This window comes from Balaenoptera ricei, chromosome 5, assembly GCF_028023285.1.
Source record: "Balaenoptera ricei isolate mBalRic1 chromosome 5, mBalRic1.hap2, whole genome shotgun sequence".
Lineage (NCBI taxonomy): Eukaryota > Metazoa > Chordata > Mammalia > Artiodactyla > Balaenopteridae > Balaenoptera > Balaenoptera ricei.
In genome coordinates this window covers 55,063,646-55,077,412 of record NC_082643.1, presented here as the reverse complement: position 1 = coordinate 55,077,412, position 13,767 = coordinate 55,063,646, and the positions used below count along the sequence as shown (strand labels likewise).

The 13,767-nt window shown below is 36.7% G+C and overlaps 1 protein-coding gene across 1 annotated transcript; it reads left to right on the top strand.

Moving 5' to 3' along the window:
* The first annotated feature begins 1,346 nt into the window (after positions 1-1,346).
* AMBN (ameloblastin) lies at positions 1,347-13,498 on the top strand. The gene is given in 12 exon segments (XM_059922896.1): positions 1,347-1,361; positions 2,632-2,700; positions 5,395-5,445; positions 6,735-6,782; positions 7,274-7,384; positions 9,013-9,249; positions 10,165-10,203; positions 10,468-10,527; positions 10,620-10,664; positions 11,090-11,134; positions 12,952-13,131; positions 13,133-13,498. Coding segments are annotated over 12 exon segments (1,266 nt in total).
* The last annotated feature ends 269 nt before the right edge of the window (positions 13,499-13,767 follow it).

Below are 13,767 nucleotides of genomic sequence, written 5' to 3'. Positions count from 1 at the left end.
GCTGGAGTAAAGAGAGCGAGAGAGAGAAGAGAGACCAAAAATAATAATTTTCATTTCAATAACATTTTGTTATTTACAAAACATATTCACAATCTTTATTTCTTTGCCCCCTAAAATAATTATCTTATCAATGGGAAATGGAGTTTTTCAGGGACAGCTTCTTAGATAACATTATTTGAAGTTGTTAGGCCTAACTTAGGTATGAAGAAATCTTTCTCCTAAAATACCAGCTTCCTCAATGTTCCCTGTAATTTGCAAGATCTCTACTTCCCTAAGGAGGATACTTACTCATCCCTTCTCAAGAAACTAATCTTAAGTGCTTATCCCTACCACGCCTGAAATCATACCTTTGGAAAGACAAAGAGGGGCAGAGAAATAACAAAAGCAGCTAAAGTTCAATCCATATCTAAGACATTCTTATTTGTTCACAGAGAAAACTCCATTCATGTTGATGTTGGCCTTTTAAGTGACATGAATATGACTTACTAACCTGGCTTGATACTAAATGCCTGAAAATGGTTCTATCTAAAGAGTGAACTGAGAGTAGTGCCTGTGGACTTGATTGGTTCATGGAGAATGTCCTGATTTATGTCCCCCTCCCCCCAAAGAATACGCACTAAAAGTTTACCTGAGGTGATTATTTCAGAGGGTCCAACTGAAATTTCTTGCAAAAGTTTGGCTATCTCTAGTCTATAATCTTCAGATACAAAAATATCTAGGAAATTCTGAGGAAAAAATCATAACATATTCATTATCCATCTAATATTTTCATCCTCTCTTCTAAGCCCAGAAAGTTATTTTAGTGTTTCCTTCTAGATTGTGTGTATGTTGGGAGAAGGGAGGAGAGTTACTTTTACCACAACAAACATGAAAGTGAAAACCCTGAGAATACTAGCACTAGGTCACTAACTTTACCTGAAGATAAAAACTTGCACAAAACAGATAAGGGTTTATTTTGCCCCTATTTTACATATATTTCCCCCCGCTCACCAAAACCATTGTCTTCAGAGTTTATGTTCATTATTCCTTCAGTGTCTTCTCTGCAATCGAGTTCTCTGAATAAATACAGGGGTTGAGTTACAATTAAAAATAATGAGACTCTACTGTGCCAATGTCCTTGCATGAAATAAAAGGGTGTGGGCTAATTGCAGGAGCAGAGTTGTTGTGTTTTTTTTCCCCCATTTAGCTTCACTTTGATTGGTGGATTGGCACTTTAAATAAAGGTTTCAGGTCTTCCCTGAATGAGGGATACAGAGTGAGTCCCAGGCACAGTCCAGAAAAAAATTTTAATCTTCTTTTCTCAGAACTATCTTGGTTGGCATCACCAGGCCCTGAGAGCACAGTGCATGCCAGCATTGAAGGTAAAATGTGATTTTATGATTTCCATGTGATTCCTGTAAGTTCTTTTTTCCTATCTCCAGGCAGCTTTTATAAAGAGGATTTATCTTCACTTGTCACCAGAAGCTGAATAATAGCTTATTGTGAACCATTATTAGCGTGTTCCAGAGGAGACCTGCCTAATACCCTTTCAGCTAAGGAAAAAAAGACTTACCTACAGACTTTTTTTCCTATTTGTGATTGTTAGTGACAGTACCTAATTTGGAAAAGTATTAGAAGTTGAGCAAATCTCTTGACTAGTCAGATTTCTGTTCATGTGAGAGTAAAGTGCCTTCTGGACTTATAGAATAAACTGAAGAGATAATTCATTTTAGAAAGAGGAAAACTCAATTTTGAGACATATTTTCCACTAATACTAAAGGAAATTAAAGTATTTCGTTAATTTTTTTTAAATAAATTTATTTATTTATTTGGCTGCATTGGGTCTTCGTTGCTGAGTGTGGGCTTTTCTCTAGTTGCAGCGAGCGGGGGCTACTCTTTGTTGCGGGGTGCGGGCTTCTCATTGCTGTGGCTTCTCCTGTTGCAGAGCACAGGCTCTAGCCGCGCAGGCTTCAGTAGTTGTGGCACGCGGGCTCAGCAGTTGTGGCTCGCGGGTTTAGTTGCTCCGCGGCATGTGGGATCTTCCCGGACCAGGACTCAAACCCATGTCCCCTGCACTGGCAGGTGGATTCTTAACCACTGCGCCACCAGGGAAGTCCCTAATTTTTATTTTTAAAGATAATTATTGGCATGGTTTCCTGGCTAACCTAAACATAGAATGGTATACCCTTTATATCTGCACATAAAGGTTTGTTATGAAATGACTGTTGGTTGTATTACATTTAAAATGCATTTCAAAATTTATTCTGGAGGGAAACAAAGTAAAAAATCCTGTGAATCATACTTAATAGACCAACATTTCACATAGTGGAAGGGATTTTTTAATTCATAATTTATTTTATGAAATGAAATTAAATATTCATGGAAGTGTTCCCACATGTTCATCTAGGTGGTAGCTCTGTAAAAAAAAAAAAAAGTACTTAGAAATTTTTTAATTGCTTGTCAATTCATTCCAAAAACTAATAAATAAAAATCAGTTGTTTGGCAACATTTATCTGTTTTGGTTTTGTTTGTTTTGTTTTGTTTTGAACCTAGTCGTTTTGGAAGAGCAAAGAGCTCATGGAAATATTGTCTTTTAGCCATTCTGAAATAAAAATTCATCCGATTTGATTCTCCAATCCAACTATGTTTCAGATCCCACTTTTCAAAATGAAGGACATTATACTGATCCTGTGCCTCCTGAAAATGAGTTCTGCAGTGCCGGTAAGTCAGTCTTCTAGAGGGTACCCTAGTAGAGACATTGCCAGACACCAAACAGCACTGAAGGAAATGGCTGAGTGTCCATAATTGGACTCATTGGGATTAATCCAGTGGTATCTTCCTACTGAGTCAAAAGTCAGGTGCCCAGATGTCAGCCCTTATAATCCAAAAGCAGTAAGCCAAATATAAAATTTTCTTATTCAAAAAGATATTTTAAATATTCCAAAGACAACTTCTACATCTTATTCCATTCACTCAAAAAGATGTATGTGGTCTCCAACAATGTCACAGCACAAATTTATTATCAATTACCTGCTACCATTATGAAATCGAAATGGAAAGAGGAAATTTCTCCAAAAAAGTACGTTTTTGTCTTCATTTTTAAAAGAACAGCATTAGCCAAATTACTATGGTTACAAAACTGAGCTAAGTAATTCCATTTGAAGCTAGTAATTAACCAACAAGTTTGCCTTATAGGGAGATACTGTGTGACTAAGCGCTGAAGTTTCTTAAATTAAAACACGCTATGCAATGGGCTACTTGTATGTTACAGTCCTGTACCTGGTACATTCTATCATATATTGAGATGATTTCATATGAATACAATCCTTTGAGCACTGAACTACTCCAGCCAATATCATGTGATTCTGTTTACACGAAGACATTATTCAGCTGTTTCATGCATTTGACAAATATTGACCGAGAACCTGCAGTGTATCCAGCAATGTGCTGGCACTGGAGATGTGAAATTAAATGTGACGTGGTCTCTTGTCTTGAGGAGCTCATAGGTGGCCTTAAATGAACTTTAAATATTTAAGTTCCTTGAGACAAAGGAGTAGCCATTTGAGCTTCTTAAAGTTAAAACATTTCGAAAAAGGGGGATGAAAACTGACTACTAGGATGAAAACCTCCATTCTACAGATAAAAAGAGTTTCTTTTACATTACTGAACATGAATTTTAAATGAAAGAAAAATTAAAGCTGCCACCTTAGCTTACCTTTGTATGATACTGACATTGGGGTCACCTCAGCCATCCACCATCAGTCTAACACCTTAACACTCTTGGAACTTACAATGGTCCACACCTGTGTCAGTCATGTCCCCTCTGAGCAAGAGGAGAATGGCTTAAGATTGCCAACTGCCAAATCAGATGTTCTCCTCCTTTTACTTCCTCCTGGGAAAGATATCCTCTGTCTATCTACATTCATGTAAATATTGCTCATTAATTCATGACTTGGATCAAATAGAAGCAAAGTATACTTTGTCCTGTAGTTGAGTCTATCCCAGTTACCTTATTTTTGTACTGGCTAATAGGAGGAAAGAAGGCTCTACTCTCACATCCCCTCAAATTCCGAACAATTTTCTCACCACACACATATACATATCACTCTTTTTGTCTACAAAGGTAACCTCTTTCTCTACTTGGAGTATTTGCTACACATTTATAACTCCTTCCCTTCTATCCACTTGCAAAACTGAATTATTTGAAGAAAATTGCACCATGACCCAGAAGGTGGGATTTCACCTGTATAAAAATGTAGGACATGGAGACAAACAACATATGCTCAGAAAAATATTCCTGAACTTCCTCACAAAGGAAAAATAATCCCAATACATTTCACGGAGACTCCAAAAATACCTGTGGTTTAAATGAAGGAAGTAAGGCATTAAAACCCCTTGACCCGAGATGTAAGAATATCCAAAGAACCAAAACCCCTCAAAATCCAATTTACTCTAATTGTTACTCTTCTCTTCCATTCTCTGGTTTTTTTCCCCACTTGTATTCATGCATATTAATAAGGATTGGCTTAGAAAGGAAAATATCTTATAGTTTAAAAACCTAGCTGTAAATATAGCTATATTTTTTTAACAACTTTTAAATGAACATAGTAAGTATAATAGTACTTGGTACTAGAATACCTTTTATTTCAGAAAAAATGCCTTTGATATGATCCCAAAAATATAAACACAAATCAACAGGTTTATACATAAAATAATCTTTCACAATAAAAATAAAAACAAAAAAAGAAGAAAAAAAATTTTTTAAATAATAATCTTTCACTAAAGATGATGGAGGATTTGTTGAAGCCCTTTGAATGGGAGGCAAGTTAGGTTTTACACGTGGTTTTGCCGAATGCCGTGATCCCACACCACGTTCCACAAACCAGGTAAGTAGATTTGTCAAACACACAAGAAAACTGAGTTCGTGTTTGTTCCCTTTGCTTTTCCAGGTGATAATATTTAAGCTGAGTTATTAGTTTTCTATTTTCTTTTACTTCTCATCTGTTTTCAACGTAACTTTCAAACTAAGTCAAATTTTGCTTTTAAAGCAATATAGCATTAAGATGTAGATAAAGGGGAGATGATTCATGTGGGAGCAAAATTATTAAATATTAGGAATTCCCTGGCGGTCCAGTGGTTAGGATTCCATGCGTTCACTGCCAAGGGCCTGGCTTCAGTCCGTGGTCAGGGAACTAGGATCCCACAAGCCGTGCGGTGCAGCCAAAAAAAAAATTTTAATATTATGTTAATACTCCAAACAATTTAAGTTCTTCTTCATTCTACCCAAAAGCTCAAGTCATTTGGGTAATAAACCAATATTAGCTGGCCCTTATATATAGGTGTGGCTTTCTATATTCAGTGTGTAAGGAAGTTTTTCATCAAAGAAAATTCAAAATTATTCTTATTTCCATTTAGGTGTTTCCTCAGCAACCTGGGACACCAGGCATGGCTAGTTTGAGCCTTGAGGTATGTATTGTCAGAGTATTTACATATAATCTTTACATTGGTATGTTCTTGATAAGAGAGAAATACATGGGCTGTTTCTCAGTTTTCCTGGCCAGAAGTCAGTGGCTGTCCTCCTGCGCAGTTCTAGAGAAGTTTATGACATTTATTAGAGCCTCATCTTATAATTTTACTGCAATTTTAAATTTTCAGTTGTTTTGGTCTTTAGAACATCATCTGTGTGTGATCAAAGCAATACTAATATTTAATACCTAATACATATTATATATACATTAATTGAACACATTATTCTGAAATCACAAATGGCTTATACTTAGTTCCTTCTCCGTATAGCATATGATAAAGTTCCCATGAGGAAAGTTTATCTTATAAAATGTAATTGTTTATGAGGACTGTAAATAGCATTAACACTGTACTATAGTGCCTCCTGCATAGCCTCTGTTTGTCTTATTGCAGTTCTTATACCTAACATATACTCTGTCTAGAAAACCCCAGCAAAATAGAAATGTTTCAGATATCAGTAAAAAATATAAACAGTTATGAATAGAAAAATATTTATGAGATTACAAATTTTTTACAAGGCCTTGCAAAATTTATTTATATCATGACAGTCTGAGGGCAATCGATACTTTGTGCTAGAAGCTTATTTCACAATGAAGCTAATTTCACTGAGTTTCTTTTTTTCTTACTTTCTAGCTTAAACTCAACTCAAAGCACTCTAAACCTCTTCCCAGGAAAAATGAAATTGACTTTCGCTTGAATTGGCAGCATTCTTGACCATCTATCTAGATACTGACCATTTTCCCCAGTGTTTTTTATATTTATTATTTTGAGAACTTTTATTTGGTAAGGAGGTAGGGTTGTTTTGTTTTAATTTGTTTGGTTTGTTTGCCTGTTTTTTCAAATTCCTCTTCGGGCTGGACTTGTAAAAGGCAAAGTAAGTTAAATGGGGGAAAAAAGAGTCAATGAGACAATGTCCTCGTGATTATATTTATATTTCAATTCAAGGAGCTATTTTCCCATGTTTCAATATGACCTCCACTTAAATGATATTTTTTCTCTTTTAATTAATGATGAAAAGCAAGCTCACTATTTTAATAGCAATGATAACAACAATGGCAGAACCACATTTAACATTTCCACTTTTTAGTGATGATTTGTGTCTCTTATGTTATTCAAATTGACCCACCCCAAACTTTGTACTAATACTACCATATGTTGAAAATCAATTGTGTCATACACAAAAAGAACATATGTGACAAACACTAACCCACTTTTTTTTTTCTTGATAGACAATGAGATAGTTGGGAAGTTTGCAGGGATTAAACATGCTTTCTCAGGTAACCTAATTTTCAAATAATTCTTATTGCAAATATTCATGGTGTTGGTGGTAGTGATATTAGCAGCAGCACTGTAATTCATAAAATTTGTCTGTGAATAAACAATATCCTAAATACTGAAAAAGCAAATGAGTAATTGAGATAACCTAAAACAAAATAAGGACCTAAGATGGGACGGTAGGAGAAAATAAAAATAATGTTGAATTTTCTTTAGTAAGAAAAAAATTCTTTTTTGTATTATTAATTTTATTATACAGCCCAAAATATGAATGCTTAAAAAAGCAAAATCTCAAAGCAGTTTATGGGAATATGTCAGACTGGCTCAGAATAAAAAGCAAGTCTATTGGAAGACTTAACCTAGCCACATTAAATTAACCAATAACACTCTTATTTTTGCTATTTCTACATTTTTTGTGGATTTTTTAGAAAATGTAAACCAAGTTTAAGAAAACACTGAAATATAAGCATACTTTTTTTCTCCATGTCTTTAGTATTCAAGATTTGGCTTTGGGAAGTCATTTAATTCTTTGTGGATGCATGGTCTCCTCCCACCACATTCCTCTTTCCCATGGAGGAGACCAAGGAAACATGAAACTCAACAGGTAAGTTAATTGCATCAATGTGTCTGAAACTTCAAGCTTTAAAATATTCCCCTGCTTGCCTTCTCTAAGTTGTCATATAGTAACCACAGACAGGTAACAGTAATGAATAAAAAATTTTCCAAATAACAATAAATCAAAACCTATAACTGTTTTTAGTACTTAGGAAAATTTAAAATAAAATGGTCCAAATTTTCAACCCATTTGTATATTTACTTTAAGTAGGAAGATATGGCTTCTAAAATATAGAGACCTACGTTAAAGATATGAACAATAACAATAAATAAACTAGCCTGAAAATGAAAGCAGGCTATATCCTGGAAAATTCTGATTTTAGTCAAGATTCCTTAAATAATTACTAAAAGACACATTTAAAATGATGCCAAACATTCCTAGTTAAAACATCATAAACCCTAAGCAATTAATACTACATCAATCAGTTAATCATTATTTATTAGATGCCTAACAAATACATAAACCAAACGGTAGATTGGAAATGAAAGTAAAGGCGTTTAAGAATGACTCCAAAGCTTACAAAATTTCACATCTGATTAGGGGATAAGACAAGACAACATATTACAAGGTGCTAAGTTGTGAGGTATAAGTAATGAATGAGGTACAAGTAATGAAAGCCCAGGAGTTTAGAGATGGGCAATGGTTGAAGAGATGAAGCACAGCCAGATTGTTGTGAGACTTCTTTTTTGTTTGTTTTTTGTTTTGTTTTGTTTTAACATCTTTATTGGAGTATAATTGCTTTACAATGGTGTGTTAGTTTCTGCTTTATAACAAAGTGAATCAGCTATACATATACATATATCCCCATATCTCCTCCCTCTTGCGTCTCCCTCCCATCCTCCCTATCCCACCCCTCTAGGTATGAGACTTCTAAGCCACTTTGAGGAGCTTGCAAACAATTTAAAAATAATAGGGAGCTGTTCACAACAGGTAATTTCAAAGAGGAGCAACAAAACATGGTTGTTTTAACAGGAACTTTTGATTCCAGATGGTTTTCCATAACAAGCAGCATTACTCACCAAGCCACATTTAGTGGGACAGTAAATTATGTCAATGGTGATTCTTTCTCCACTTGATTGTTTCCAAAATGAACTCATGATATAAGAATTTGATTGGTATTTTATTTAATTACCCTTTCTCCTTTCATTAACTCAAAAAATATATTCTCTAACCTGTGCCAGTCACTTATTAGGACCTATGTTAAGTCCTGGGGCTATAAAGATAAATAAGACATATTATTCTCTGTCAGCTGACCAAGGGACAAAGCTTTATCACGAGTAATTGTAATCCAGTGAGAAAGTGTTAAAATAGAGATACATAGAGGCAGCTGTGGGAACCCAGAGGACGAAACGGCTCAGTCTACCCAGAAGTTCATATAGCTTTCCATCTTCACGCGCAGTGGTAGCCCCAAAGGAAGTAGGGGAGGTAAACACCTACCAGACTGCCCCCAAAAACATTGACTTTAAGTGAATCAGTGCTTCCTATGGAACACATCTTCAAGACAAGTCTCCTAGACTCTCTTCCAAGTAGAAAGTTCCCCAAGCCCTTTTGCTTTGTCAGACACCACAGTTCAGTGAGCCATCGCTTCCTGACGCTCCTTTCAAATTTCTCTGCAGTATGAATATTCTTTGCCTGTGCATCCCCCACCTCTCCCATCGCAGCCATCCCTGCAGCCTCCACAGCCAGGACAGAAACCTTTCCTCCAGCCCAGCATTGTAACCTCCGTCCAGAACACAGTCCAGAAGGGAATACCCCAGCCTCCGATTTACCCGGGGCATCCGCCCTTGCAGCAATCAGAGGGGCCAATGATTCAACAACAGGTGGCACCATCAGAAAAGCCACCGAAGACCGAGGTAATTCCTTTCTCTGAAGTCAGATCTGGATCGTCCATTAACTTAGTGAAAGAAAACCGATTTGCAGAGCACATTTAAATAATCAGAGCTTTGGGCATAATGCACAAAAATACAAATATGTTTTCAAGCAATTGACATATCTGGGAGTAGAATATAAATATCCATTCCTGCCCTTTGCCATCTGAGATGGGGCATGGATTCTAAAAGATCCTGTTCCTGTAAAATTGGTTTCTTAGTTACAAAAGATGAAAGCTTTCAGGGGAAATAGGACAGCCCAGAGAAGTCCAGGCTTCTTATCATCAGGCTCTTTTTTCAATGTTGGAAGGACTGAGAAGAGTGATTGATCCCTCAGCATTGCAAATAGTATTTTTGCATTATTATTTCTCTATCTGGTAATCGAGAAGACAATCAAGCAAAAGTATCATGTAATAATATCGAGAAAAGAGCAATGGACAGAAAAGGAAGGTATCATGTTAACTAGTATGCTGCAGGCATTTAACATCCCCACATATCATCCTGACTCCAATCCTATAAAGATAGATATTATCATCCTTTTTTAAGAAGACAGATTTTAAGAGGTTATAAAATTTTCCCAGTATTACACAAAAATTAAGTGGCACAGCCAGCATTCAAACCAATCTGGCATGCTCTGATTCCAAAATTCATTACTTTCTATTCTGCAAAACAAAGCAAACTCATGACAGACATGCCCCATCTCCCCTCTGTGCACTTGAGTCATGTCAGTAAAGGGCAACTGTAATCTCTTTGGTTGTACCCTCGGAGACAAAATGAAAGTAAAAACAAGGAAATTCATTCTAGATTGTTTTATCATAATCGTAAATAAGATAAGAACGTTTTCAGTTCACTTCGTCTATTCTAATTGTTCAGTAATTTTAATATTTATCTGTAATGCAGTTGCCAGGAATGGATTTTGCTGATCCACAAGATCCATCGGTAAGTACAAATCTCAGTAAGACACTTTCTTGGGAAATACATCTCTATACTTCAAGAAAGGAGAGTAAAAAATTTTAATTGCCCCATTTATCCATAAATATGAAATATAACGGGTTCCTTTGTTTGCTTAAGTATTAAATAGTTGTTTATCATAGTAATCCATCTGAAAATATGTTTCATATAACTCCTAGAAATGGCCGTAATGGGAGGTTTGCCTGTGTTATAGCAAATATGAATTGCTTATTCTCTTTCTACCACTTAAAGATGTTTCCAATAGCCCGTTTGATATCTCAGGGACCAATGCCACAAAATAAACCACCTCCAGTAAGTTTTTTTAATACCACTTCTCTGTGATTTACTTAAAAGTTTTTCTCTTGGGAAATGCATTTTGTGATGATTATTGTATTTATATTTAGCTTTATCCAGGAATATTTTACATGTCCTACGGAGCAAATCAATTGGTAAGTCTTTATCCTATAAAAAGTATCATTTTAATTAAATGTTATCTTAAGAGATAATATTATAAAATCCAGGCCTCAAACAATAGATTCCATATTCTCTGAATGCCTAAGTCAGCAACTGAAATGGCAAGGAGGCACACTTCCTATTTGGATAATTCTGGCCAGGCATACAAACACACACACACACACACAAACACACACACACAGTGGCATTAAAGAAAAGGTAAATTTTCTATCTTAATTATCCAAATTGGCTACATTTATTTAATAATAACTCATCTCTCCACTTTACCCTGCCTCTGGACACAGCATTAATATTAAGGTTTAAGGAAAGACTAAATGACTTTTAACTTTGTCTTGAGTAGTTACAAAGATAATAGGAGTCAGCTGGCTCATAATATGATGTTGTGTTTCTTTTTGAACAGAACGCTCCTGCCAGACTTGGCATCATGAGCTCAGAAGAAATGGCTGTGAGTAATGTCTTCAAAGTCTTCTTAAAATAGTGGCCAAGGGAGAACAGTCACAGATGACTGGCTGCAAGAGGTGTTGGCCCTGAATGTAGCTGAATATACAGCATGGGACTCAAGTTGTTCCACTCCAAAACCAAAAGCTTGATTCTGAAGCAGCATGCAAAGATTTCATCACATTTCCCATATAGTCATTTCTGAGTGATGACCATTCTTGCACATAGGATTTTGCCCCATTTCTTGAATATGAAAACAGGAGAAACCTCTCTTGAAAAGCCACCATTATTGAACAGCAAACGTTTTAAACCAAAAAAGATACACATGGCTCATGAAGTTCCCGTTACTTCTCAGACCACTTAACCCCTCAAAACAACAAATTCAACAAAACTGCAAATCATTTAGACCTCAAAATTGAGAGATCAAAAAGAAAAAAAATTAACCAAGTTTAAAATTTGATTATTGTAAAATTCAAAGTACATTAACAATGTAAGTCAAGTGTATTCTTATTCTCTTATCATTATCTATGCATATTACAACTTTAAAATTTGAGATCAATAGACTCACACAATTGAACTTTTTTCCCTCAGAAATTTCTACGTTACATCTGTTAGAGCACAAAGCAAAACAAAGTAAAACCGTACTGAATTAACAAATCATTATCAACTACGGATCCTATTGAGTTAATAAATACATGTAAACATGCCATCACTGAAAGAAAACTTGAATCTCAACATTATTGAGTGCCTTCTGTGAGTGAGACACATAAAAAGATCCTATGGAGGCAAGATAAATAAGATAAGATTCCTGATCTCAGAGAGTTCACAGTCTAGTCAGTGGAAAAAAATAGATACAGGGGCAGAAAATGTGAAAATCATGTGATAAGGGTAGCAGCCCAGGGGTTCACAGTGCCATCCCTGGAGGAGATGATGGGAAAATCTACAAGTGGAGAGCCAGGAGAAGATAAGAGGAAAAAGTACTGACTCTACATAACACCAGCGAAACGGGTTGAAAATTCAAGTGTGTTAATTATTATTTTAGAATTTTAATTAATTTATATTTTGCCTCATTCTTAAAAGATTTTCCTGTAGCTTATGAAAAACACAATAAACATAACCAAAAAACTGAAGATAGAATTTAAAATGAGGAAATGAGAATACAGATATGCAAGTTACAAAGCCCTGCACACTTGCTGTAAGAAGCCCAAGATTTGGTCCTGAAATTTTTCGCAACAAAGGAAAAAAGGACACATGGTCAGTTCTAGAATTTTAACTGTCCACAGGAAGAAAATATTTCTGTTTCTCCAGAGGGAGGGAGGGAGGGAAGAAGGAAGGAAGGAGAGAAGGAAGGAAGGAAAAAAATTTTAAAGCAAAAGAAAAAAATATTACATGGGGCTTCATTCATTTTGAGGGATACTGAGAAATGATACTGACAATGTCCTCCAAAACTCTGCTCAACAAACTCAGGAATGCATCAGATTTTGTTTGTCTTATGATGGTATTGCCCTTTTCAACTGCTTATTGTTTTCTTAAAATGAAATTCAAACTACCTTTTGCCTGTAGACTTGGTTCTGCCCTACTTCCCTGCTTCTTTCCCTCTTACCCTTCCGCAGGCATTCAAAGGGTCTTCATCTCCCTTTCAAAGAAGTGAGCGTCCCCACCCAGAAAAGTACAGAAGCCAATTTAGTGAGAAATGTGCTTACACAAAGCTGTCAGCCAATCCTCTGTTCCCTATCAGTTTTTTATGGTTTCTCAGTGAATCTGACTGGTATAATGGTACCGTATACCGTATAGCTAATAATACGTGATCAATGGTTTTTCCAGGGAGGAAGAGGAGGCCCCATGGCCTATGGAGCCATGTTCCCGGGATTTGGAGGCACGAGGCCCGGCCTTGGAGGGATGCCCCCCAATCCAGCCATGGGCGCGGACTTTACTCTGGAATTTGACTCCCCAGTCGCTGGAACCAAAGGCCCAGAGAAGGGAGAAGGAGGTGCACAACCCCCTCCCTGTGCCGCAGGCCAACCCAGCCGATCCGGAAAACCCAGCTCTCCTTTCAGAGCTACCACCTGGTGCCCTCGGAGGGCTTCTTGCTAATCCTAAAGGCAATATCCCCAACCTAGCAAGAGGCCCTGCAGGGCAGAGCAGGGGACCCCTCAGGGTCACCCCAGCAGCCGCAGACCCACTGATGACCCCTGGATTAGCTGATGTTTATGAGACCTACGGTGCTGATGAGACCACAACTCTGGGTCTCCGGGAAGAAACCACCGTGGATTCCACAGTGACCCCTGACAGTCAGCACACATCGATGCCAGGAAACAAGGCCCAGCAGCCCCAGATTAAGCATGATTCACGGCATTTCCAAGAGCCCTGAGAGTCTTGAGATATCGGCTACTTTCTGTATGCACAAGTTCCCCAGCTTTGTCCCAATAGTCTATCTTTTTGCGAAAACACTTATTACCCTCTGCAGCAAAGGCATTAAAAGTGTTAAGCACATATTAATAAATATAAGTGGCTAGAAATAGTGTAGGTCCCCTTCTTGCTTTCATTCTCTTATTGAAATAAAATGTGTCGCCTGTCTCTGTGATTTAGAAATACTATTAATAACATCAGAGCAAGCCTAAGGGTCTCTGCATTTGAAAA